The sequence below is a fragment of the Melanostigma gelatinosum genome, assembly GCF_949748355.1.
Source record: "Melanostigma gelatinosum genome assembly, chromosome: 2".
NCBI classification, from domain to species: Eukaryota; Metazoa; Chordata; class Actinopteri; order Perciformes; family Zoarcidae; genus Melanostigma; species Melanostigma gelatinosum.
Window position 1 is genome coordinate 7,915,633 of NC_136635.1, and position 13,515 is coordinate 7,929,147.

Consider the following 13,515-nt stretch of genomic DNA (forward strand, 5'->3'; position numbering starts at 1 on the left):
CCTTCCGGGCTCTCAAAGTGAGTAAGTAGACCCTTATAGATACAGGCTCAACTAGAGAAACTGACGAATTACCTCTGCGCTCTGATCACATCTAAAAACAGTATTGTGAAATCAGATCACACAATATTTTAACTCTTGAAAAATAAAATGAGACCGACTGCAAATGGGATGCAAAGGATGCAATCTCGATGAATGAAGTGTCTTCGGCCTCCTCCGCAGGTTTACGAGGTGAAAGAAGGCGGCAATCTGGTGGAGAAGATCCGACTGTTCATTCACAAAATCACAGCTCCTCTCCACCCAAAAGTGGACGCCAACCGGCCACAAAGCGTCAAATCCCTCTCTCACCCGTTCTCCAGGGAGAAGCAGCACCTGTGAGTAAAAGCTCTGCTCTGCTGTCAGTTGTGAAGATGGAGCATCAAACGAATATTTCTTAGACGTGTAGCTTGGTACACCTTTGCTTTGCCACATACAGTAGGTACGTAGAAAAACGACATGCCAAAGAGTTGTATTGAGAGCTCAATACAACTAAAATTCATTTATGTAGCTTATGTGAAGCTACTCTAGTGCTAATTCTGTGATATTTGGGTTTACTGATCTGTTTTATGATTGAGGCTGTGACCCAGTAAAAGTCCTGCAGAGTTTATTAATATGGATGACAACAACCAGCGATCTTTCGGCTCGGAGACCGCTGTTCGTTCCCCCTGTGAAACGAGAGGTCAATGTTGGTTTATTGGTCACGTAACTTGCGTGATGTTGACGATCTTTTCCTAAACCTAACCAAGTAGTTTTGTTGCCGAAACCCAACTGAGTAGTTTCTTGTGAAGACGGAAGTTTATTTTGAAAATACCTTATGCATGTGACGAGCAGAAATTGACACGTGTTGCTTGACATTTGTAGGGAAACGAACAAAGAAGGAGGAGTAACTTTTCATAAGACATGCTGTACGAACCACTGTATGAGGATACGTTTAACTATGCCACTCTAGGTAACCCTCTAGCGCCATTGTTAGACGTGTCAGGGACAGCGTGTCAGTTTCCACATGCAGTGTCTTTTCAAAATAAACTCCCATGTTCACAGTAGGTTTACTTAGTTTTATGTTTTACTTACGCAAGTTAGGTTAAGTTAGGGCAACAAAAGATCGGGGTTTGGGTTCAAAATCGGTGTGTTTTAGCTATCCAAACTCCCCTCCTTCGCCCTATGTAGACTTTCTCGCTCTTCATGAAATAATTAGCTCTGACCGTCAAATGATGATGAGCTAGTTGAAAAGCTCGGTGTGACTCATACAGATGTTAAAGGGTGCCTCGGTGCGTCGGTGTCAGATGCAGAGGGGCACTGATAAAGCGTCGTGTTTGAGGAGTTGAACAGGTTGGACAGACACCGCCAGAGACGAGCTGGTGAACAAAGCGGAGCATTTAGCAGCTAAAGAGAGCTGTTGGAGAGCAAAACAGAGGAACCCACACATTTTAAATATCTACATAAATGACTAAATTGTCCAATTTTATCCAGGTTAGTGGAGAAATAATGTCTGTCCATTGATGTAAACTTTGTCATAAATGAATGTTGCTTGAAGCAAATGATGGTACACTGTGTAATCAGAGTCACCAGAATTTAAGGGAAGAGGCAGGCTATTGCAGCTGGCTCACAATTATACACAATCAAGTCAGAAATTCCCCACCAAACGACCATAATTATCTCACAGTTCAGTCCGATATTTCAAGGTTGGTAAGATATCGAGATCATGTTGGACAATTCTCTCCAGCTATTAAATGTAAGTGATTTCTGTGTTATTGTAAGACTCTTTTGCAGAGAGCGTTTAGCATTTTGTAATGTAATTAATAAAGCTTTAACCATTCAGACAGCATGGAGCGATAACAACCACAGAGGTGTAAATTGAACCAAAAAATCCCTCAACAGCATAACAGGATGGCTGAAGCGTGACGCTCTCTTGCTGCCTCAGCCTTCTCTCCTCCGAGCAAAATAAACACATCCAGCCAAAATCACAAGCCATCTACATGTCTCAACACTGTGTTGGAGGATTTGTTAAAACAATTGCACTGGATAGCTAACTGGATTAGCTACAGACAGAAATCATGACTTCACTGACGCTTACTGTTCTGCCCCAGCGAGTAAAAGCACTTCCAAAGGCAACGATCAGAGAAGAAGAATGTCTTAGCATGAACGTCAGCCTGCTGGGACATATGGAGGAGAGAGTGGGCAGCGGGCAGCTATATTTACATCTCTGACTAACAGCTAGCCGGAGATCTCCCTCCACTTCTTCTCCATCACTTCATCTTCATCAATACTGGAAACACTGCAGGCATGTTCCCTGATATTAAGCCGAGTTATAGATTACCGGTATACAGTGTAGAGTGGCTTTTCAAACCGCATGAACTTAATCTGGCTCCTTCCACATGCTGCTTCTACATTTGGACGAGTCTTAAATTGGAGGCAGCAGGGACACAAGGACCATTTCAGTGCCAACAAGCAGCACTATACACAAGTACTAACTGACTGACAGCAGCGGCCCACTCACTATCTTTTTAATCCGCGGTTCACACGCGTGCTGGACCGTGCCGGGGGAATCCGTACGGATCACAGATCGACAATGATCCGTTACACCACCAATTAATATGATGTTTTTTTAATGGCATATTATTGTATTTGTGCAGGTTTTAAGTGTAATTTACCATGACGTGTGAGGTTATATTTTACAAATATTCCTATTCCTATAATATCCATAATCATTAAAAAATGCATGTAAAATGACAGGAAGTGTATTCCTTTGAATTGCCGGTCGTTAAGCACGTAAGTTTAGAAAGTGTTTTTATGTTTTTTAAGGGTAATTAAAAGTATTTGTAGAGATAAAAAAAAGTATTTACTTTAAATAGACAATAGAAAAACATTATATTATTACGATATTATATCTTTACAGAGCTTATACCTTTACACATTTCTTGAGCCTGGTATCATGGGAGTTGTTGTCTTCAGCACCACTGCCAGCAGGCCTGCTAACAAGTCTGCGGCTCAAACTGTATCTTGTGATGTTACTGCTCTTTCATATAAAATGCATCTATAAAAATGTATAGATGTTCCGGCGTGATGTCGGCTAAACACAGAGCCGATAACAGAGTCGATAAGGAGAGGAGGGACCATTAAAACAGTCCTGAGGAGGGAGTGAGAGCGTGGACAGAGGTCATCGATCTCACAGGGGATGTGTGTCACAGGGTCACAAGAAGCACATTTCAGGAGCCATCAATTGAGGCCTGATTTAGGAAGGTAATTCATTGATTGAGGTTGAGGAAGAGTCTTTGTCAACTTTAAACAAACTCAAACAAACATCGTTCTATGTACGGTTTATCCCGATTGGCAGTAAATGTCACCGGTGATGCAAATCGCTGCTGCAAGTGAACTGCTTATGAACATGATTAGCAGGAGACAGGGCTGGCTGGTTCAGGCTTTTTAGAGCCTTCTTGCCTCTCATCCTTTCATTTTGATGTTTTTGATGTGAAATTGCAGCCTGCAGCTTGCACTGCACTGAAACATAATGACCTAGCCTCCATTTCATTCTACTTGTGCATCAACACACATCACGTGACTTCAAGGTTATTTTAGTCCTATTTGTGGAGGTCTTTTTTTCACATCACATATTTTATCTCAGTTTATTGTGTGGACAGTAAAAACAACTTCAGCATTATAGCTGCTATAGAATGATTGTTGTTCATCTCAGCTCTCCTCACTTTCTCTTTCTAATAACTACTATGAAAGTAAAGAGAAGCATATTTAACAAATATGCTGCTAACAGTTTGCACCCTATATGCAACTAAAACTATATCTGTTATGTTCTTTGTTTCCAGATTCGATCTGTCTGACAGGGACAAGTTCTTTGACAGCAAGACCAGGATCTCAATAGTAAGTATTAGTTGAAGAAGATGACACGTTCTCACTCAAGACTCTGCTCAAATACAGCTGCTTGGTCAGGGGCCCTATTCTTCAAACTATGAGACTCTACGTAGCCCTCTAGAGTCAGTTGCAAGTGCCAATTTCCGGTCTTTCCATGCGTACACTGACTTTAAAAAAATAAACTTCAGTGTTCACAAAGCTACTGGGTTAGATTTAGGTAACAAAACTACTTGGTTAGGTTTAGATAACAAAACTACTTGGTTAGGGTTAGGCAACAAAACGACTTGGTTAGGTTTAGATAACAAAACTACTTGGTTAGGTTTAGATAACAAAACTACTTGGTTAGGGTTAGGCAACAAAACGACTTGGTTAGGTTTAGATAACAAAACTACTTGGTTAGGTTTAGATAACAAAACTACTTGGTTAGGGTTAGGCAACAAATCTACTTGGTTAGGTTTAGATAACAAAACTACTTGGTTAGATTTAGGTAACAAAACTACTTGGTTAGGTTTAGATAACAAAACTACTTGGTTAGGTTTAGATAACAAAACTACTTGGTTAGATTTAGGTAACAAAACTACTTGGTTAGGTTTAGGTAACAAAACTACTTGGTTAGGTTTAGGCAACAAAACTACTTGGTTAGGTTTAGATAACAAAACTACTTGGTTAGATTTAGGTAACAAAACTACTTGGTTAGGTTTAGGTAACAAAACTACTTGGTTAGGTTTAGATAACAAAACTACTTGGTTAGATTTAGGTAACAAAACGACTTGGTTAGGTTTAGATAACAAAACTACTTGGTTAGGTTTAGATAACAAAACTACTTGCTTAGGGTTAGGCAACAAAACGACTTGGTTAGGTTTAGATAACAAAACTACTTGGTTAGGTTTAGATAACAAAACTACTTGGTTAGGGTTAGGCAACAAAACTACTTGGTTAGGTTTAGATAACAAAACTACTTGGTTAGATTTAGGTAACAAAACTACTTGGTTAGGTTTAGGTAACAAAACTACTTGGTTAGGTTTAGATAACAAAACTACTTGGTTAGATTTAGGTAACAAAACTACTTGGTTAGGTTTAGGTAACAAAACTACTTGGTTAGGTTTAGGCAACAAAACTACTTGGTTAGGTTTAGATAACAAAACTACTTGGTTAGATTTAGGTAACAAAACTACTTGGTTAGGTTTAGGTAACAAAACTACTTGGTTAGGTTTAGGCAACAAAACTACTTGGTTAGGTTTAGATAACAAAACTACTTGGTTAGATTTAGGTAACAAAACTACTTGGTTAGGTTTAGGTAACAAAACTACTTGGTTAGGTTTAGATAACAAAACTACTTGGTTAGATTTAGGTAACAAAACTACTTGGTTAGGTTTAGGTAACAAAACTACTTGGTTAGGTTTAGATAACAAAATTACTTGGTTAGATTTAGGTAACAAAACTACTTGGTTAGGTTTAGGTAACAAAACTACTTGGTTAGGTTTAGGCAACAAAACTACTTGGTTAGGTTTAGGCAACAAAACTACTTGGTTAGGTTTAGATAACAAAACTACTTGGTTAGGTTTAGGTAACAAAACTACTTGGTTAGGTTTAGGTAACAAAACTACTTGGTTAGGTTTAGGCAACAAAACTACTTGGTTAGGTTTAGGCAACAAAACTACTTGGTTAGGTTGAGGAAAAGATCGTGGTTGGGGTTAAAATAAGTATGTGTGTTACATAGTTAAGTACACAACGTATGCTAAGTATGTTACGTACGGCTACTTCACTTCACTCACATATGTAACTTTAAATATGTCAATGTTGACTTTTGGTTTCATACAGAACAGAGGTCTCCTGGGTGAAAGTCATGTGTCTGACCCGTACTAGTTCACTCCTTTACACCCACCATTACTGCGGCAGAGTAGAGCGCTATTGTCCGAAGCGTATTGCCACAGATCAAGCTGCCGTGTTTGACGACTTAGGAGTGAGAACGGCTGAGTTCGAGGTGGCTCCTGTACAAACAGTGTTAAATTCAGCATAGTGACAGCATGTGTTTGACGTGTTGCATTTATGGTTGTAGATTCCCCTCCTTTAATAGAGACAAATTTGCTTTTCTACGTAGACCCTGTCATCCCCGATATGCACTCCCCTCCAATAAGAGCCCTTGCTTCTCTGTGACTCTCATGAAAAACAAATTCATTCTGTGAATCTGCGTCGTACATGTACAGCTGCATTAGCATACGCACGTACACCTGCACAGCATCTCACAGAGCTTGACTAATGGCTGGGTAATGTGATTGGCTTCTCATTGGTGGATGGAGCTCCTCAATCAGTGCAGTCGTCGTTCTCCCAGCTGAGCCTCGGCTGCCATCAATAAAACTCTCAGCCTCTCTGAGGACGAACATAACAAAACTCTGCGGTTTGCCTGCAACGTTCTCCCTCTTAACAGCTTCACCTGTGCTATTAAACAAGTAAAATATTCATTGTCATGGTTTTAAGACTGAATGCTTTTTTGTATCGTCAGGTCTACGAGGTACTGAAGAGGACTAGATGCATCAGAACCAAGTACCCCATGGGTAAGACCTCAGCCTGTAACTCTAATACAAAAGATGAACCAATATGCAATTAATGTAGGTGCTGCGTTCATTGGAGTAAAGTGTAATTACCACTTCAAGAGAGGATGAGCCGTTGTCTTCATTGACCAACACGTTGGATTTGCTGACCGTCTGAGCCGTCCTCTATGAGGCCAAAATTGAAGTTCCTCCTGAGTCTTAACTCGTAGCATTTGATGTGCAGATTTATGATCCTAGGAGAAAGAAACCTGCCGAGTGCAGCGGGTCCAGGACCTTTCCTCTTGTGCTGCCATCGTGTCAAACCTGAGCTACATGTGTCCTACTTTTCTGTCGCCTACGCAGTACAGTGTTGACTGACAGTGACGGCTAACTGGTCAGTCTTAACTGAGGCCAACAGCCTCTTGGGTGTTGTGTAGTTGAGGTAATTTGGAGAACATCTAAACAATACAGGTTTGTTTCTGTGGCAGAAAATGCAAAGTAAATGTGGGAAAAATAAAAAAGGGCATATTTTAAGTTCAAGGACTGGACGAGAGAAATCAGGTGCACTTAACGTGTATTAACAGTTGTTCCAAAGTGTTTCACCCTAATATTCAGTTTGTCTTGGCAACCAGTATGTGAACACAGCAGTTGCACTTGGATGCAGGCCAAAACAAGCCAAAAAAAAAGCAACAAAACTCTTGAGTCTTCTAAAAAGGGGAATCAGGACATTGATTTTTCTCGATGCTCGCAGGAGCAATAGTGGTGCAGAAGAGAACAAACCCAAAGAGGAAGAAGTGTTTCGAGGCAGATCTTCTAACATTTCTGACAAATGAGACAACAGCTTGCTTGCTCATGGTATTCGTTTACAGCTTCTGGAGACTTTGTGTGAACACAAACGAACCAAGTGGCAAATGCAACTATTACCAATAGGAACTGCTTTCCTGTTAATATAACAAACTATTACAACTCCATGATGGAGCTTCATCTGTCTTGGAAAACATTCCCCATACATGTAATTCTTCACCAAGAAGTCTTCCTTTTTAACTTCGAAGACGAAATATAATTGTCATTTCTGGCTTTGACTCGAAGCTCTTCAGTTTCAGTTTTACACTGCTGCGTGCGTCTCCTCCTGGATTATAATCCTATTAAATGTGCCTTCTCACAGGGATCACCAGTCTGCTAGCCAACAGCACCTACACGTCTGCTTATCCTCTACACGATGTGAGTATCACCATCGCACTTCACGGCCACCTCTCCCCCGCTGGCCTGAGACCAGTTGTTAAATTGCTGCTTACGTACCGAGAGAATGACTCCAATTCAGCAAGTTTCTAATGTGAAAATCACCCAAGCTTTTCCAGCTCAGCGACTCGTATTTTATTGTTAAATTAAAGTTTTTATTCATGATATGCATGATAAACAAAAGTGTATTCATCGTTACAGGGAGACATCGAGGGGGTGAACGCAGGACCTAACGACAGGAAGGTAAGTTGATTAATTCCACCAGTCAATAAATTGAGTCAGATGTCACCACAGCAACACTTCCGGTCAATTAACAGATAATCATCAGCCCAAAGAAAACATGGACAGACAAAACACAACCTGAAACTAGACTGCAGTGCCTTTACGTTTAATAAACCAGCCCAAATCCACTTATACTGCGCAGACAAGGCAACCTCGGCTAGCAACCAGAGCAGTGGTATGGTGTCCACTGATTGGTGAGTTTCAGCCAATGAGATCTTTTCCAGGGATTTTGATAGCTGACTTTGTCAGGTTTCTCAAATGAGGTCAGAGAGAACTCTGCAATTACAACAATGATAAAATAAAAAGGCGCATTTTGTTTGTACCAGATATGAGTAACAATCAGGACATGATTTAAATAAAGAAATCCAGTTTGTCCACCAATTTGGTCCATTTCACAATCGCTGTGTAAAAAGACATGCACATCAGTCTCGTCCAGGTGCTGTGTCTCAAAACTAACAGTGAATCATTCTATTATATGATCATCATCGGTTGTAAGACTGCAGATTTAAGAAGCAGACTGTTGTTTTTACCTTATTTGATAGGGTTTTGGAAATTTGCACTTGTTCTCCTATTTAAAATTATCTTATTACTTTTGAAATCTACAAGTAGTTGATAATTGCTGTGCACTTGATTTGTTCAAGCTTCTCAAAACATTAAAAGACTTGCCATTGCAAAGTACACTGTATGTGATTGTATGTGAAGTTCAAATAAATAGCTTTGGAATACATTTCAATTTAATGCAAAATTGCGATATAATGCTATTTATTTGTATGCAAAAGAAGCATGTACAGTACCTTTGAAATGAAGGTGCAAAAAAAGAAAAATATGTTATTTTTCACCCTGTGTCTTGATGAGTCATAAAACATTTGACTTGCTAATTTGGGGCAAACAGTGTGTGGACGAATAGCTTGCGGGTTGGCTAACCAAACAGCTAGCTTGGTTGGTAAAAACATTTGCGTTTTAATGCTGAAATACATAATACCAAAAACCAGGTTGTCTTTTAAGTATTCATTCTCTGCGCAGAGAAGGTTCAATCATCACAACAGAATGCGTACAGTCTCAGTGAGGAAGAACCTCGAAAAAAGTGAACAAGCTTTCTTTATACAGAATGAGCAACGGTGGGGGCCGATGGCCAATGTTACAGACATTTTGGTCTCAGACTGATAGGAACAACAATGAAAAACAAACGGCCAGCAACCAAAGCAAGCAGCCCAAAGGCCTTGGCGCTGGAACATTCTCATACAACACAGTTAGTTATCGATGTGAGCAGTCCAGGGAGAACTCTTCTTCTGCACAACAGAGACACAGTGAAGGTACTTATGCATGAATACAATGCACTGAGTACAAATATATACTACGTAAGTAAAAATATATACTACGTAAAAAAATTACCATTACACTATAAACTCACCAAACAGCTAGCTTGGGTAGCCAGGAGCAAGTCTCTACCCAGCTAGCTACAAAAGCTAACCCAAGGGTCCAATTTCTGTCATATTTAACCCCAACAACAGTTTTTAAAGTATTTTTTTCATCAGAAACGGATCAAACTACGGCAGCAAAATGCTCTCAAATCGTTAAACGATAAACTTTCCTGATAGAGATGAATGTTTCCTCTCAGTTTACATGAGTGGAATGAATGGACCTCCTGTCCTCCAACACAGTGATACATTGGTGACTGAAACATGCCACTCACTGAATTACACCTTAACGATGGAGGCCAGACTACCATGCAAACGCGACAGCGTTTGTGCGTCTCTGAGCATTTACCTCCTACTGTACGAGAATCAAAGTAACCAGGCGACTGAAAATAAAATAAGAGCTCACGTCGAGTCTGAAGTCATCTCCTCCCCTGCTAACGCTCTCCATAATTATACTGTGGGCTGTGTGTCACTAAGGCAACAGCCTAATAATTCCCCCTCTGTTCTCAAGCATCAGGGAAAGCTTTAGCTTTCAAGTGCCTCCACAGCAACATACTGCACACATATATATCACAAATCCCATGTGTTCCTGCTTAAGAAATAGATTTTCCTCAGCGGACGAAATGAGAATGTTGTCTCCGAGCTCAATCTGGCATCTGAACGCCTGCCTCATGTGATTAAAAGCCTTGTTGCCTCGCTGCTCCGCCTGTGAACGGAGTGTGATCTTGTGTGTGTTTCACAGTGATTAATGTGCTCTTTGCCTACTAGCGGGACCAGAGCACATACGCAGTCAGCTGTTTGATGATCATTGTAAGGACCGGATCATACAGCAGTGATTTGCATATAAATTGCGCTGGGAAACACACACACACACACACACACACACACACACATATACACACATACAGGTGTTGTTTTGATTGGACTTCTAAGAATGCACCCATTCACAGTCTTACATTTTCCATCGAACATCATAAATTACATATGACTACAATTAACACTGCAATGAATTATGATCTGCTCACATGCACATATCTAACATCAATGAACACCCAAAACTAAACTATACTGAAGCAGTAGGCCTACATGTGGAAAATACTGCTTGAAATTGATCATTTACTGAAGAATCTGCTACGAGATGAGATCAGTACTAAATCTCACCTGCCCTTTTTACTGATATAGCCTGAGGTGGAAATGTGCCTCCCAATAAAATACGAAACATGGATTCATAGAGAGAGTCTGTCTTTTCGGAGTATTATTGCATTAAATAAGGTTCACATTTCTAAATGCGGATCTTCCAGAGGGATAGCAAGAGAGATACTGAATGAAGAATGATCAATCTGCATTAATAAAAAAGATGAAATGTTTTTTGGTCTGCAAATTCAAAAGTCAATGCAATTTAAGAACAAAGGAACTACCTGATCTTCCTAATTACTTGCGGTTGGTCTGGTGTGTGTTCTGAAATCTGCAGCATTATAGGTGCAAAAGGAGCTTCCTCCAGCTAGTCAGCATTATGCACATTTCACACAGGACGCGGTGTGCGCAAAGCTAAAAGCATCAGTGGTGCCACGCAAGCCATTAGAAATAATGTCTTTCACACACAGTGGCATTGTTGCCACGGTGTGTGTGAAAGGCCCATGAGAGAACTGAATCTTCACTGGCCTCACCATCTGATTAAACCAGTCGGTTTTCAGCTGATCGGCCATGACCAGTGACCGGCCAATCAGTCTCATTTACACACGGCTGACACATTTTTTTTCGCGGCACACACAGTAACGTCACAGCCACACGCCCACACACGCCCAAGAAAATTGCTATCGGTGCATCTCTACATCTCGAGGCATCTCAATGTATCACATCCTACATTTTCTACATGGATGCTTTTTCGTCAATTAATACAAGCAGTCAGATAAATCTGAAGTACCTTTTTATTGAGACAGTGCTTTCAAAAATCTGACTACAGTGGTCTATTATGGCAAAAGCTTAATTTTTTCAATATCTGTGTGAGCCATCTCAGAACATAAACATTATGAAAATCAAGTCAAAAATATCTGCGGTCAAAAAAGGTCTATAGTGGGAATAGGAGAACATTGAATATTAAGAATGTTTCACATAAAGACCGGACAGAAGTCCCTGCTGGATTGGAACACGGCCTCCTTAACGTTAATGGTGATACATGTTACAGCCTGCAGGTTTGTCTTTAATTACATTGATTTCTCGTCACCCAGCACTTCCTTTGGCTGTGTTCTTATCTCCGTGTACACCACAAGCTTGGCACTGCTGCCTGAGACAGCATGTGCATGAATATGCTGCATCAGTGGATTCATGACACATGATGAAAATATAATTGCAAGGAATTTTGCATAATGTATCTCTAGTGCATCAGAGACCTGGCTGTGATTCACAGTGATGAATAATAAATCGTCAAATAAAAGCCAGTGGGCAAATACTATCTGACGACCATACACAAGCAAAGGCTAGCGGCTAATAAAAGGCCGGGTCCATAAGTTTCATATAATTGAGCACATTTCCACAGCAACAATAGTCATGTGACACTTACCACTCTGCTGCTCTCAGTTTCTCTTTTTAATTCCTACTCTACTTTGATGTTCTTTCTATCGGTGTTACTCTTTTACTACTCTTGTACTTCCTGTACTTTTCACAGTTTTCAAAGCCTTTTTTTTACATTTCATTGGCAGTAAAGCAACTTAATACTGGAGCTGAAAAAAATGAGTCAATTGATCAATTAGTTAATCAAATAATAATTAAAATAATTCAACAACAATTTTCACAATCGACTAAGCGACTAATTGTTTGGATAATCCTGGTTCCAACCTCTCTATAATTTGTATATTTGCTGCTTTTGTGAGTCTGTTTGAAGCCGTAACCATCAGCTTGTGATGAGTATTTCTCACTATTTGCTGACATTTTATAGACCACACAAATAATCAGTTTATTCAGAAAAGAATCCCTCGGTTAATAGCAAATGAAAATAATTGCTTTGTACACCCTTATCTATCTTTTTCATAAATAGCAAATTAGAAGGATTATTCTATTTTCTGTTAGAGAATATACTTAATATACATGAATCTATCAAACAAACATGTTAACATGGAATAATTATATATTTGCTTTAACAGCTACTTCACTCATAAATCGGACGATCGAGCGGCTGATGGTCCATCTCTGCCTATAATTACTGACTCGTGCTTCTCTTCACAGCTTCTGTACGAGGAGTGGGCCAGCTACAGCGTCTTCTACAAGTACCAACCTATCGGACTCATCAGGTCAGATTCGTAGCACTGCTCTTCTCACTCCCATCAGGGGAATCGTAGACACGCTTGCAGTTCTCATACGTTTGCGGTGGCTGGTGCTCTCACAGCAGCACTAACTGCCCTGACCAGACCAAGACCAAGACTCTCTGGACCAGATTGATGCTCCACTGAAGCTCTTCCACAGAAACACAACTGTCATGTGCTGGGCTGAATGTGGTCCAGGGAACAGACTGGGAATGTGAGCTGAATCTCATGGGGTCTCCTATCTAACACATTCTGCTCGGGGAATGTAGTACTGGCTTCATTTGACAAATACTGTGGCTTTGATATTCATTTAATATAATGAACATTAGGCCGACCCGATCACAGCGACCGAGATCTCATTTGTTAATGGTGTAACGTACCATTGTGATCCGTACAGATCCCCCCCTCACGGTTCGGCACGCATGTGAACCGCGGATGAATTACACAGTTTAACATTTACCATCACAATGTGAAATAAAGTTGAACTGACAATCGTTGTCCGCCAATATTCAGTAAAATACGTCATCAGGACGTCAGCATTTATGCTTTCTGTTCGCCAATCTCTGATAATGTTACATTGTAAAAAAAATTGAATTGTTTAAATTGACAGGAGAACGAAGGTTCTGTTCAGTTACATCATGATGTGTTCAGGCTCTGTTCAGTGAAAACTAGTATTGAGCGAAGGTAAATTATAACGTTGTCATGATGTGTTCACCTGTAACCTCATAGTGTCGGTGAGAAACTTGAATAACAGTTGTTTGAAGGAGATGTTTAAGATAGATATTAGAGATGAATTATGAGCTGTTTACACTAAGCTCGAAACAGCTATCACTGACAAGATTTGTT

At 40.2% G+C, this 13,515-nt stretch overlaps 1 protein-coding gene across 1 annotated transcript in view; it reads left to right on the forward strand.

Moving 5' to 3' along the window:
• ano1a (anoctamin 1, calcium activated chloride channel a) overlaps nt 1-13,515 on the forward strand; it is a 67,796-nt gene that overhangs the window by 26,701 nt on the left and 27,580 nt on the right. Inside the window, exons 4-9 of the mRNA XM_079284515.1 lie at nt 220-371; nt 3,855-3,909; nt 6,404-6,455; nt 7,597-7,652; nt 7,872-7,913; nt 12,593-12,657. Coding sequence (XP_079140641.1) covers nt 220-371; nt 3,855-3,909; nt 6,404-6,455; nt 7,597-7,652; nt 7,872-7,913; nt 12,593-12,657 — 422 coding nt within the window. The remainder of the gene's footprint in view (nt 1-219; nt 372-3,854; nt 3,910-6,403; nt 6,456-7,596; nt 7,653-7,871; nt 7,914-12,592; nt 12,658-13,515) is intronic.